This window comes from Condylura cristata, unplaced genomic scaffold (assembly GCF_000260355.1).
Source record: "Condylura cristata isolate star-nosed mole 26May11 unplaced genomic scaffold, ConCri1.0 scaffold00006, whole genome shotgun sequence".
Taxonomy (NCBI): domain Eukaryota; kingdom Metazoa; phylum Chordata; class Mammalia; order Eulipotyphla; family Talpidae; genus Condylura; species Condylura cristata.
In genome coordinates this window covers 50833570-50847734 of record NW_004567107.1, presented here as the reverse complement: position 1 = coordinate 50847734, position 14165 = coordinate 50833570, and the positions used below count along the sequence as shown (strand labels likewise).

The window sequence follows — 14165 nt, the reverse complement described above, 5'->3', positions numbered from 1 at the left end:
ACTGACATGGCACAGCAGACCTCTCCTGTCTCACCCACTGCTCCCCTCAGCAGTGTATTTCAGTCGAACCACGTGTTCTGCTCCCCACTCTGTCTCTGGTGGATCTTCTCACCCCCATATCTCTGGCCTGTACCCCAGCTCTTGTATGCATAAAAAAAATAAAACTTAAAAAAAAAAAAGGCAAGGCAGGGGCTTACAGAGGGCACATAATTAATTGTATCTTGGCAAAGGTCTATTTCCAGTAGTCTCAGTAAGAACCAGACCCCTTCTTACAGTTATTTCCCCAGTTTGGAGTACATACTTTGAATGAAGTGACAGATCTACAGAGGAAAACAAAATAGAAAAAATGTAAGTGGAAATTAGAATTCTTATCTACCGAAATAGTAAACAAAAAATGTCACATTCTTAGAGACACTGCAGAAATTAGTACCTCTCTTAAAGACTTGAAATATAAAAATGTGGCGAGTCTAACATTAGCATTCACCTAACTTATCTGCAAATTTATCTGCTTGCAAAGAATACAGATGAATCTCAGAGAATGACATGAATTACTGTAAGCATAATCATATGTTATTCCAATTACCACTGTAGTGAAAGATGCTGTTTCATTGTTGAAGCAAGTCAATAATTTCCTGGCAAATGGAATGATTATTTCTTCTATATCCTCTTAGTAAAAATCATCGAAACAGTTTCTTTCAGCTAGCAGGGTTAGCAATGCCCTTCCTCAAAGTTATATCAACTCTAGACCACTGTAATACTTTAGACTGTAAAAATCTTGATCAACACTCTATTGCAGAGTGTTGATACTGTAACTACTCAACTTCAAATAAATTTGGCAGGTCTTCATAGGTGAGTCACAGTATAAACTTTCAGGATTTTGGAACAAAGCAATCCATCCTCTACATATAATCAAAAACTATTGTGTTCTTGAATATCGGTTTTAAAAATGCTATTGGTCCTCAGTAGATAGCATATGCATTGCCACCAATTTACCATGTGACATGAGTTGCCATCAAAACAGTTATTGTCTGATCAAGCAACCCATAAATTGGGCATACACAATAACATTCTATCATCAAGTGAAAGTAAAAAATACAAAACTGGGTTTAAGTACAAGTAGCATGAACAAGTAGTCCTGATTCCAATGAGCCCTATTCTTATTACATTGCTTCTTCTCTTCTAATCCACAATCTGGATCCATGGGAAGCACTCTATGACTAGTTCACTCGGGGGCCTAAAGGAGGAATAGGTTTAGTATATAAATGGTTCTGTATGACATACTGACACTACTCAAAATGAACAGCTGCAGCACTATAGCCTCACTCAAGAATGGTCTGAAAGATGGCAGTGAAGTGAAATCCTCTCAGTAAGCAAGCAATGGTCCATACTGTTATTTTGCTGGAATGAGAGAGACCCAAAGATACAAATGTAGATCAACGCACGGTTAATAACTAACAGTTTGGTTGAATGGCCAGGGGCTTAGGAAAGAACATGACTGGAAAACTGGTAGCAAGATGGGCTGGGAAAGAGTATGTGGACAAACCTCTCCAAATGGCTACCATGCCCAGATCAAAATCAGCAGAGAGTAAAAATTCAGGCGGTGCAACAAGTTAAAGCATGGCACTGTGGAGCTATCCACTACCTCTACATTGTGAGTTCAAAACCTGGCCAGGGAGATGACATGGCCCAGCAGAGCTCTCCTGTCTCTCCCACTGCTCCCCTTAGCCATATACTTTGTCGATCTGCCTGTTCTGCTCTGTCTCTAGTGAGTCCTCTGACCACCCCTATACCTCTGGCCTATACTCCAATTCTGTATGCATAAATAAATAAATCTTTTTTTAAAATAAAAATCAAGATGGCAAAATAAAGCATTCTGTGATGTCAGCCAATGTCTTTTCTTAGCCACCTTGTCCTTACTACCTTTGTTTTGCTTATAACAAAGAACTCATGGTAGCAAGAGTAGAGATACCAAGTGGGTTCAGCAACATGGACTTCATTCACCAAGACTAACTGTATTTCAACCCCTGTTAAGTGCCAAATACATCATTCACAAAGGCAAACACTTGAACCCATGATATAGCAACATTCTCTAGGGGTACTATCCAATCATCCAGTGACATTATTTATACTGTCACGTACACCACAAAATATGCAATACTTACTCTTACCAAAGTAGCCTTTCAGAATCATACTTTCAGAAGTAATAAATCCATTGATCACACAAACTACTTTATTCACCAGTGACTAGGAACTATTTTAAAATTTTTAAGAACTATATAAAATGAGCTATGTAAATGAAACCAATTTCATAAAAGCTAGCTCTACTACATTTCCCATCACTCTGAAGTGATTAGAATGCAGAACAGTAATGCAGTCTTTTGAAGATTCATGGCACTGGCTAGATATCAACATTCTGTGGGCCAAAGACTATAGCAAGGATTCACAGGTCCTAGAATAAATGTTGGAAACAGGAATGACTCACCTCCTTACTATTATACCAAGTGATCTACAAGTGAAATGTCAGCCCCAACTACCTCCAAAACTGTGGATTCTACTGGACAAACCACAATATCCTAGGGAGAAATGTTTCCTCCATGGGGCATAGCAATGTATCCATTAAAATGATAGAAACAGCACATGGTCATTTCTGAGCTCCTGATGCCAGAAAAATAAAAACAAAAAAGGTTTTTTCCTATCAGGACTATTGATCTTGATTATTAAGGAAAACTCAGTAGTTTAGACTATTTCTAAAGTATAAAATATCTTACTAGGCAACAATTAGTATACTCATGTTCTTGATTAAAGTTAGTGGGCAATAATACAATTGTGTATATATCGAAAGGAACAGAAGGCAGTCCCCTGTGTAATGCATATATGGATAAACAAGATGTCATCCTTGTACAGTGGATGCAGCTGAAATGTTAGTTGTTCAGTTTCTTCTATAAAATATTAAATGATAGTTTATTATTCATGCTCCTCTTAGTAAAGTAACAAAAATCAACCCAAGCTAGCAAAAGCAGAAAGGGAGATCATAACCACTACATAGGGCCATTTCATAAAGTCAAGAGCAAGAATGAAATCAGACTTTAAGCAGATATGTGACTAAGCCAGGATATGAGTAGGGAGAAAAGTTGACACACTCAGAAGAGGTCCTCTAAGGAGAACTTAATGCAGAGCCCATTTACACAAATGTGGACAAGTTAAGAGACCCAACAAGATATGGTGAGTACCAAGAACAAGAAAGGGAGGAAAACCAATACCAAGCCTTAGCCTCTAGGTGAAGCAGCAAGTGGCAAGAACATGGTCACCACAGTGCAGCACCAGCCAAAACTGAGGAGCTGCTGAACAGAAGCTGTGCTGAAGCTACTGCCAGAATTGCAGGAGGTGGGCAGGAGGAAAAATACATTGTTTGCTTTCTCCCCTTTCTTCCGCAACCCTCTTCTCTTCTTGCTGGTATCTAATTCAAACCAGAAGCCAACAGGCATATCTACAGTGTCCCAGAGGTCCTCCTCTAAAGAAATATGGGACCAGAAAAGAATTGTTGGGGAGTGAGAAAGGAGGAAGAGAAATTAGCACAATATGGACCACTCCAAAACAATACAAAATTAACTCATTAACACACAGTATACCTTCCAGGAATACTTTCTCTGTAATGAATACATTGTAAGTATACATGGGAAGCTAAGAAGCTTAAAAAGGATGATTATGAAAAGATAAGAATAAAATGAAAAACAAAAAAAACTTTCTTTTCCATGAGGTTTTATACCAATAGCTTGTGAGTTGCTTTGTTTCCAATTATTTCATTTCAAAACTCAGAGAAACATGATCTATTTACTCTAATTCACCTCTGAAGAAATACTTAAAATAATATTGAAGTATAAGGTACACTATGATAACAATAACAATTTTTTTTAATTTCTAACACCACTAACCATTGATCTACCTTAATAAAAAAGCACCATTTTAAAGAAAAATGTGTCCTCCAAATCTTTATTAAATATAATTGAAAACTGGATAGCTGTATTTTTTTTTATATATCACTCTTGCAAACCTTGATTATTTTTCAGTTACATACCATGCAGTAATAATGCTTTTAGGGAAAGTTTAAATAAAAACAAAGTTATACATTAATTTCATGAAGTTACTGCTAAAAAAAATGATGGGTAAAAGCAGATAAAAATGGACACTAAAAGTTCTTTAAGAAATATGCATATACACAAGGTAAAAATGTGCCTTTTTCACATTCTTGTGTTTTTGGTTTTTTTTTTGACGACAACAGAATTTCCTGAACTTAAATCTTCTAAGGACTCAATTGCTAAAAATATGTTTTATTCCTTAAAAAAAGTTTTGCGTCTTAAAAAAAAAAAAAAAGGGCCCTCCCTGGTGGTGCAGCAGGTTAAAGCACAGCACTAAGAAGCGAAAGCCACTACTGCATGAGTTCGATTCCCACATGCCCCGGAGGAGATCCACATGGCAGCGGCAGACCTCTCCTGACCCGCCCGCTGCTCCCCTCAGCAGTGTACTTCGTCAATCTGCCTGTTCTGTTCCTCTCTGTCTCTGGTGAATCCTCTCACCCTCCACATCTCTGGCCTGTACCCCAGTTCCAAATGAATAAATAAATGAATCTTAAAAAAAAAAAAAAAAGTTTTGCAGGGCCCTCTCTGGTGGCGCAGGAGGTTAAAGCACAGAACTAAGAAGCCTAAGCCACTTCCACATGAGTTCGATCCCCGCCTGCCCTGGAGCTGACCTACATTTTGCAGACACCTCTCCTGACCCGCCCGCTGCTCTACTCAGCAGTGTACTTTGTCGATCTCTCTGCTCCCCACTCTATCTCTGGTGAATCGTCTCACCCTCCGCATCTCTGGCCTGTACCCCAGTTCTGTATGAATAAATAAATCTTTAAAAAAAAAAAAAGTTTTGCAGTTCAACTTTAAAGTGTAAGAAAATAAATTTTACAAACCTTTTGAAATATACAATCAAATCAGAGAACAATTAGTAATTTAAGGCTGACAGTATGGCAAAGAAAAACAGAGGTAGAAAAGTAAAAGTAATTAAGCCAAAGCTACCATAGCAAGCATAATGGCGTAATCACAGAAAACAAAGTAGAAATCATGGGCAGTGGTTATTGGTCAATGAATGCTTATGTGAGTTCCCAAAATATGCTTACCTAAAATACAAGTTTTAAAGATCTTTATCATAGTAAGTGTACTAATATTAGTCTTAAAAAAATATTCTGGAGAATATATAGGATAGTAGAAAATACAGGAGAAAGCTAGCTTGGAAAGCAACAGTATGGAATATGTACTATGTTACAGCCTGTGTCCTACATAACCTTTTGAATGCATGACCTTTAAGTTGCTGAAGGTTGCCTCCGAATTTGGCTCAGTTTGATGGAAACATCTGTTCCCCTTGCAGGTATACTGTAAGGACTTTTTTCTCAGTTGGATTCAGAACACAGCAAGTGAGCCCTTGTCTGTCCAATCATACAGACCCCAACACTTGTAAATCAAGTTCTTGGAGGACAACAGCAGGTTCACGTTCCGTCACCCTTTCTCAGCCAGCTAGGCCAACTGACTGCTGTGAGAACTGCTCTTATCATGTCATCAAATCAAAACATGTTGAGATGAGGGACTAGAAGAGGCATCTGCAGAATTCCCAAAATGTAGTGACTTTGGAACATTGACAGATGCATCTGTCATTTTATACCTTCAACTAACCTGATGTCCACTGGCCCGACACAGTAAAGCTGTCCAAGATCGATTCCAATTCTTTCACGTTATTTTCACATGTCTCTACTAGAAAGGCCTGGTGCTTCTTAGCCTTTCAATTGAGAAAACATTACACATAAGAAGATCATATTATAAGAGCTGCAGACATTTTGTGTGAACATGTATAGCACAACTAAGTATAAAGAAGCTAATAGTAATTCCATTCAAATCTACTATTTAATAGACAGCTTTCTGTATTAAACACAACTTTTATGTGGCTTAATATAAAGTTTCAGTAACAATTTACTGAAGCCTTAGTGCCTGGCATTACTATTTCATATACAGTAATTCTTTATATCCTCATACAACCCAAAGGTTACAGATAAGAAAACTGAAACACAGAGGAACTGAGAAGCACTTTAAAAGATCATGCTTTTCACCATGCGGCAAAGTGCCAAATTTAGAAGAAACTGCTACAGTGCTACAGTCTGCTCAAGGGGTGGTGGTAGCTTGCGTGAGGGTCTTAGCAGTGAAAAGGGGGTGTGGGGCAACATATGCACTGGAGTGTACCCTTAAATAAAGAGGGTCTGTCCAGACCTTGATAACTTTTCACTGGATTAGATGATTTTGACTTGATTGGACTGAACTGGATAGGATTGGGTGACTTTAGGAAAAATTCTCAAATATAAGGAGTCAAGACGCTTTCTAAGGTTTCAAGTTAGAGCTGGGTATGAGTATGGGTATGTAGATTTCAACAGTTGAGTGAAAACAATAGAGGCAAAAACGTCTACTTTGGACTGCTTTTGTTTGCTTATCTACTTACTTGTTTTGACAGGTCACAGAAATCAAGAATTCTGTTTTGAATATATACTACAAGAGATATCTTTAAGATACTCCCAGCCCCAGCTCAATGCCTGGCAAATTACAGGCCCTAAATACATTAAGTTGAGCTAACAAATGACAAATAAAGTAGAAAAATAGGGGAGGCAGCTAGACACAAGGATGGAAAGTTGAGAAGTCAGGTATAGATCTGGAAATCATCTACACATATTAAGATTGCCTGGAAAGTCATTGATGGTAAGAAAAAAAATGTCCAGCAATAAGCCCTAAGGAACACCAGAATTTAATAGTTAGGGAAGAAAAAGCAAACAAAGAATATTGAGAAGGAAAAAAAAAGCCAAAAAAGAAGAACATTTCAAGGGCAGAGTTATCATTATGTCCAATGACACAAAATATCCAAGCAAAATGTAGACAAAAGAATAGACTCTCCATTCTTTTCCACTAATGTATAATGTCTGTCACTGTACCAATATCACACTACCTTTATTACCACAGCTTGAAGTAAGCTTTAAAATTGGAAATGTACAAAATGATGTAAAAATAAACTGTTATTAAAAAAAAAAGAATACATGATTTTTAGAACAATAGGATATAAGGATAAGAATCTATGTTAGGGAGTTAGTAAGGTAGTTAAACATTACCAAATGTCCCAGGTGATTGATTATGCTGGAAAATGAGGTACATTTAGAAGCATTGATTGGTTCTTATGCTTTTTCTTAAAACAAGTTTCTTCCCAATATGAGGCCACAGGGGTCTCCAAGTGATTATGAAAAATATGTAATAATTATTTTTGCTTTGTTTCAATGCTTTTGTTGATGTAATCTCACTGTCTGCTTTAACATATAAATAAAGACCCTCTGAGATGTTCAGTAGGAGATACTTGCACCAAAAAAAAAAAAATTGGAAAATGTTACTCCTCCAACTTTATTTTTCTGCTGCTAGATTGATTATACTGGATATTCTAGTTCCCTTTCATTTCCACATGAATTGTAGGATCAGATATCAATTTCGGTAAAAAAGTTAGCTGTAATTTTGATAAGGACTGCATTGAATCCATACTTCAATATGAAGATTATTTAACATCTTGACAAACAACAATATTAACCCATGCCACTAGAACATGGGATATCTTTATTTAGGTCTTAATTTCTCTCAGTGATAAACTGTAGCTTTCAACATACAATTCTTATATTTCTTTTGTTAAGTTACTGCCAAGTGTTTCATATTTTTTTTTGTTCTATTGTTAATGTAATTGTTTCCTTAAGTTCATTTTTGATTGTTCACTGACAGTATATAGAAATACACTTGTTCTGAACTTGCATTGTATCCTGCAACCTTGCAAAGTTTATTAGTTGTAATAAACCTTGCAAGTTTATTTGTTGTAAAAGTTGAGTGTTCTTTAACATTCTCCAACATAGAAATTCAATTTATCTGCAATAGTTTACTTCTTCTTTTCCAAATGGATCTTTTATTTTTTGTTTTTCTTTTCTTGCTTAATTTGCCTTGACTGTACCTCCAGTTCAACACTGGCTGGTAGAGTATCCATCCTATGTCTTGTTTCCTCATCTTGGAAAGAAAGAACTCAGTTTTTCATCATTAACTATAATGCTAGTTATAGGAGTTTTTTTTTATTATTATGTAATTTTTTTTAGTAACATTAGTTTATAACACAAAGTTTTTCTTCTCTTCTAAATTGTTTATAACAGAAAGTAATGACATTACATATAGAAATGTAAGCAGATAATCATCATTTTAATAACCATCACTTTAATACTAAGCTCCTATTTACAATATAAGTGGTTGAGAGACATCATTTTTTGGAAAAGACTGAGGAGAAGTACAAACTTCTTGAGCTCTGACTAAATCTATCCAAAAAAAAAAACTTTACATTTTGGAGAAAGGTTTCTGCTTTTTGTTGTTGAAAGGAAAACACAATAAAGAGAAACAAAACAAAGAGGCAGGCAAAATCAAATGAGTAACAAACCCTAGAAATCTGTAGTACTGAGGTTGCCAATGGAGGAGCGGGAAGTAATGGGGAAAAGGCACAATGATCTATGGATGTATCTTGGTATGGGTGTGGTGTGGTGGCATGGATCTGAGAGGTGTGATCCTATGCCCCTAAATCACATAAAGTTTTTGCTACAATAAAAAAAAATGCAATTCTTAAAAAGAAAAATTAAATGTGAGAAATAAATTATCTATTAAGAGATATACTAAATAACTTCTCTAAATAATAGTTTATTTTTACATCATTTTGTGCATTTTTCCATTTCAGTTGTAATCCCCATGGGCTTCCCATCACCAAATCACCCGTGTGCCATCTCCATAGTTCAGTGCACTTCCCTCCCCCCACTGTTTTTGATCCTATTCTCCACTCCACCCCCATAAAATGTCTCTGGTACATAGCTGTTCGTTATTATTAACTAAATATCTATTTTTAATGGATGAGTGAAAAGACAAATTAATGTTTTTAATATAGGTTGAACCTCTGAAACAGTGACACATTAATTCCCACCATTTCTGAACATTTTTTTTAACAGTAAGCTTTTAATTTATTTAATTTAAATAAATTTTAAGCTATTGCGCAAGTATTCTGAGTAAAAACAGGGAAGCAACAGATGTTATAGAAGCATCACAAACTGACCCCATAATTAAACTTTTTATCAATGTTATTCTTAAATACCCAGTGCACTTGTAAGGACTTAAGGAGAGATTGTTCTAGTTAGCTTTCATGACCAGTATCTTTGGCTCTTCCTTTAATGATAACTAGTATCCCTTATTTCTTCACAAAACAGTTTACATTTCTTTCCATCTTGTTTGTCAATGCTGCTTCCATGGATATGAGCATTCTATGCTCCCAATTGCTTTTCTGCTATGATGAAATGTCACCCTCCCCTACGTAGCTTTATAGTTAATTTCCCCTTAGACACTACCATCCAATCTGAATATACAGGCACTGACACAACACCTACAACTCTTCTCTCTTTCTCACACACACACACCCATTTTAGTTTTTCCCAAGTCACAAATGATATTTGATTTTTCAATTCTTACCAAGTTATAGAAGAATATACTTCAATAAGCTTAATGAAAAAGATTTATGCACACACTATAGACTCAGGAGATCAGCCATATAATGAACATATAAATTCAAGCAATACAAACACACACACACACACACACACACACACACATTTCAATGAATAGTATTTAATAATATTAAATTTTTAAGAACCACTATAAGAGACAGTAAGTGGTATATACAGTAGCAAAATGAATGATCATATATAAAACCACCTCTTTTCTGAGCAAAACCAGGAACCAATATTTTTCTATAAAAATTCAGAATAGAATACTTACTAGCCCATTAGTCTGAATGTATCCTACAAAATCAGAAACATGTCCTTCTAGAGCAAACCTAATAGATCATTTGAAGCAAAAGTATTATCAAAAAACATTAACTTCACCACAAAGCAATCAAAGCACTTTCCAAAATCCCATCTAATGCTAGCAATCACTATTATTATATAATCAAACCCCCAAAGTATAGGGAAAAAATATACACTTGACCATTTTCAATCACAAGTTCTTTAGAGAATAAAACATTCTTTGAGCAAAACCTCATGAGAACTAGAATTCCCTTTTCAATATATGGTCTCTCCTAGAGCTGCAACTAAATGTTACTGAGTGGCAGAAAAACAAACCTCAAGAAATGATGGACTTAAAAAAAATTTTCATTGAAGAAACCACAAAGCAAGTCCTAATAATACCAATTTAAAAATGATAGCTCCCCTGCTTCAAGAGAAGCAAATATGAAAACTCACGGTAATGACTAAAAGACCCAACTGGATTGCAGAGGCTCTGATGGACTTTAATAGGTGTGATCACTAAGTGGGTTCAACTAGAAATTCAATTTTATTTAGTAGTTGATTAAATCCTTATTAAATTTGTAGATTTTGAAATTAATAGTTCAATTTTAATCAAGACACTTTTAAGAGCTAGTTCAATAGTATATAACACAGAATATGAAAACAATTTTATTAACTCTCTTGATGTCCTATGTGAAATTATAATTGATTCTATAACAATAATACACCACTCATATGCTGACCATATCCTTTAAATCTGTATATTGAATAGGAGGAATTTCATTAAAACAGAAGTACAATTAGAGTCAGTTAGGTTTAAATTTTTTAAATGTTCACAAAAGACTCAAAATACCCAGTTTGGATTTTTCCAAAATCATGTTTGTTTACATTACATCTCTTGAAACAGGGGAGCTATCACTTTCCCACTGGTTGACTAACACTTTATGTTTCCTAACATAGATGATCTCTAGGGCCTCCTCCACCTGTAAAAAGGTAATGCTATATTGTTATTTTTAAGTCTCAAAACTTTCCCAAGTCTTTGCATAGTATTAATAACACCTTGATTACACTGGTAAACCTATGGAGGAAAGTGGTTTTAATTCTCTTGCAATACAACAGAGAAAATAAAGAGCAAGACTTGAATAATGGCCATGAATATCACCTAAACTAGAAAACAAGCTGTTACCTCAAAGGGAGATAAAAACTGTTCAAAGTAATTTATGCTTCCCATCTATATTTTTAAAAATGCTGAAGCTATTACATGCAAAAGAAACGTAACTGGAAAAGACACACTCTGGTACAGAGAATCATGAGATGTCATCAAAACAAAGCTTCATTTCCAAAAGCAAAGGTATAATTCTCACCTTATCATATTCTCCTTTGTCAAAGACAATTATGCATTCAAAGCAAAGCTAAAACTCAGACTTTAAAGATGCAAAACTAGAAATACTATATGTTTAAGATTTAATTGTTGTCTCTTTAGACATTTTTAAACCTTCTCCTCAAAGACCACTAATCAACTGAGGAAAAAAAAAAGGAATATGAACAAGGAAAAACTATATCAAAAAGGTGATAGATAAATTAAAACATTATACTTACTATTTAAAATAATATTATTTTCATTAAATAAATTTCCATTAGATAATTCTTAATTTCATATTATGGTAAGATAAAGAGAAAATCAACATTCTAATAGGCATAAAACAGAACAAATTAAAAGAGAAAGATAATAATAGGAAAGGGGGGGGAAAGAGGAGAAAGGTAGAGGAAAATAAGACAAACTCTTAGGAGATTAAGAGACATGAAAAAGTAGAGAGAAATGTAAATTAAGCTAGGTGGAACCACAGAAACCACATCACTTAGGTTGCAACCTGAATACATTTTTTGAACATCTCATTAACTCTTCAGTAAGGAACTACAACCCAATCCATCAAGCTTTGAAGAAACAATTAGTTTATAATCTCTAGCACTATGATCAAAACAATAGTATTTTATTTGATGAATATCAAAAGTCCAAACAAGCAAACAGAAGTTCCTAATGGATTGCAACTTGAGGTATTTCAAACTATTAATCAAAATGGAAAAGTTCAAAAAACTAAATCTACTGACACCAACTAAATATTTTTTATCACAAAGCACCACATCCTCTGTGAGAACTTAGTCTTCTTTTATTTTTTACCTAGACACTGGGGTGCTAGAAAACCAGAACTCAGAGAGTTTGTGCAAATTATATTAGTATGACTTCACTGATGTTATTACAATTCTGTCTCTCTTCCAAACTCTTGAATACTGTGTAAATAAGTGGGTAGATCAATCCAAGATTCAGCTAGACAACTCTGACATGTTTTTCTGTCCCACTGATTCAATCTCTTCAAGAGTAGTTAAAAGGCAGGACAGCCAGTAAAATTTAGAGTAGCACATAACACTGGACAGGCACCAGGATGTCCTACATAAAGAAATATAAACTTTCTAGTACCTCACATTTTTAGTACTCAAATTACAAACTCAACCACAGTGCAAGCAATAATATCAATTCCTGACTTTCGAGTACGTTAAATAAATTGAGAAGGTACGTTAAATAACAGGTTAAAATTGACCCATCATCTCCGTTCTATTTGTGTATCATTTATTTGTCCAACATTTCTTAGTATAACCTAGAGTCTCCACCTTTTGGAGAAGGAGAAAAAACACTCACTTTCCTCAATAACTGATATCACTAAGTACTGTAGTTAGTAGTGTAAACAAAAGGGAGTAGCTAAGTTTCTGAGTAAAAGAACAAGACAAACAAGAAACATAAACTTTATGTCCTCCTTGAGGTTCCCAGCAAACTACAGTTAGGAGCATGAATCCATTAAATATAACCATTCACCAATGTTATAGTCAACAAATATTTATGTTATGTTATTGTTTAATACATTCACAACTTCTTGGAAGAGATAATACACATTAGATTTTGGTGAGTGTTATGATGAACATGCTAAAATATTAAAGGAACACAAAGAGAGAAAGGAGAAGTCTGATTTTAGGTGAATGTTAAAGGAGAGAAAGATAGAATCATGGAAAGCTTTCAGGCTGCAAAGTATCAGAGCTAGGAGCTGCAGGATGTACAGCAAGTTGTTAATGAAAGAAAAGAAGGAGAACATAGGTCAATGTGCCTCAAAAGAATAAAAAGCCTAAAAAAGAACAAGAAGAGATGAAAATACACAATTTGTTTAGGAAGGAAGAGTACTCTAATATGGCTGAAGCAGCACAGATAGAAAACAATGTCAAAAAAAAAAAAAAACGGCTGGAAAAACGAACATGGCGTTCAATTACATGACAAGAAACTGGACTTCATTCCAGAAACAAAAGGGGGAAATTGATGTTTTTTTTAATAAAGGAGGGTGACATCAATAGTGTAAAAAGGTAAGTATGGTGATATGTAGGGAAACTGGAATATTCGGAATGAAGACACAGTGGTCACGTATAAAATGACTACAAAAGGGAGGCTTTGAAATACTGGATCTATTGACTGTAAATCCTGGGCTCCCCTCCGCCTACATAACATTTTATGCATTTTAAGAAAAGAAAAATGGTGGAAGGGCAAGCACAAAGTGGTAAGGGAATACATGGACTATGATAGTTCTCTAAGAGTGCTTTGATGGTGACATTATGCTAACACATTAGAAGGTAGTGAGCCCATACATCCAAAATATAAATAATGATGTAAACCAATATTACCTCCATAAAAAAAAATAAAATCCCTTGAATACATGTTCCTAAAAGTATACAATGCTGAATTTTCACTAGTACAGCTAATTCTTCCAATTATCACAAATAAAAGAAGTTTTATTATGTACATCTTTGTTATAATCAGTGTCTGTGGTTTTGAAATTTTATATCAAGGTCACTAAAATTACTTTCATACTACCCATTGTATGTAGTGGGGGGAAATCGGTTAAATATCAAATTTCACCCAATAAAGTAATTGTCATAGGGTATTCTTTTTACATCCTTACCATTACAAGTTCTTCTTGTAATTCACTGCAACTTTTTTCATTATACTGGAGTCTCTTTGATAGGTCTATAATTACTTTCTTCTGTTCCTCGATCTCTTCATTTAGTTTCTTGTTTTTGGAGAGATACTCTCTTTCTAATCTGAAAAGTTAAGGTATTAAGAGCTGATTTTTCAAATATGCTTTTATTACTCTTATTATGCACTTTTTTAATTTTATAATAATTTATTTTTACCTATTTTTGTGCATTTTTT

The 14165-nt window shown here is 34.7% G+C and overlaps 1 protein-coding gene across 1 annotated transcript in view; it reads right to left on the bottom strand.

The window, feature by feature from the left end:
- CCDC171 (coiled-coil domain containing 171) overlaps positions 1-14165 on the bottom strand; it is a 224718-nt gene that overhangs the window by 160000 nt on the left and 50553 nt on the right. Inside the window, exons 10-11 of the mRNA XM_004677677.2 lie at positions 13915-14053; positions 5718-5820 (exon numbers count right to left, since the gene is read on the bottom strand). Of these exons, the coding sequence (XP_004677734.1) occupies positions 5718-5820; positions 13915-14053 (242 nt within the window). The remainder of the gene's footprint in view (positions 1-5717; positions 5821-13914; positions 14054-14165) is intronic.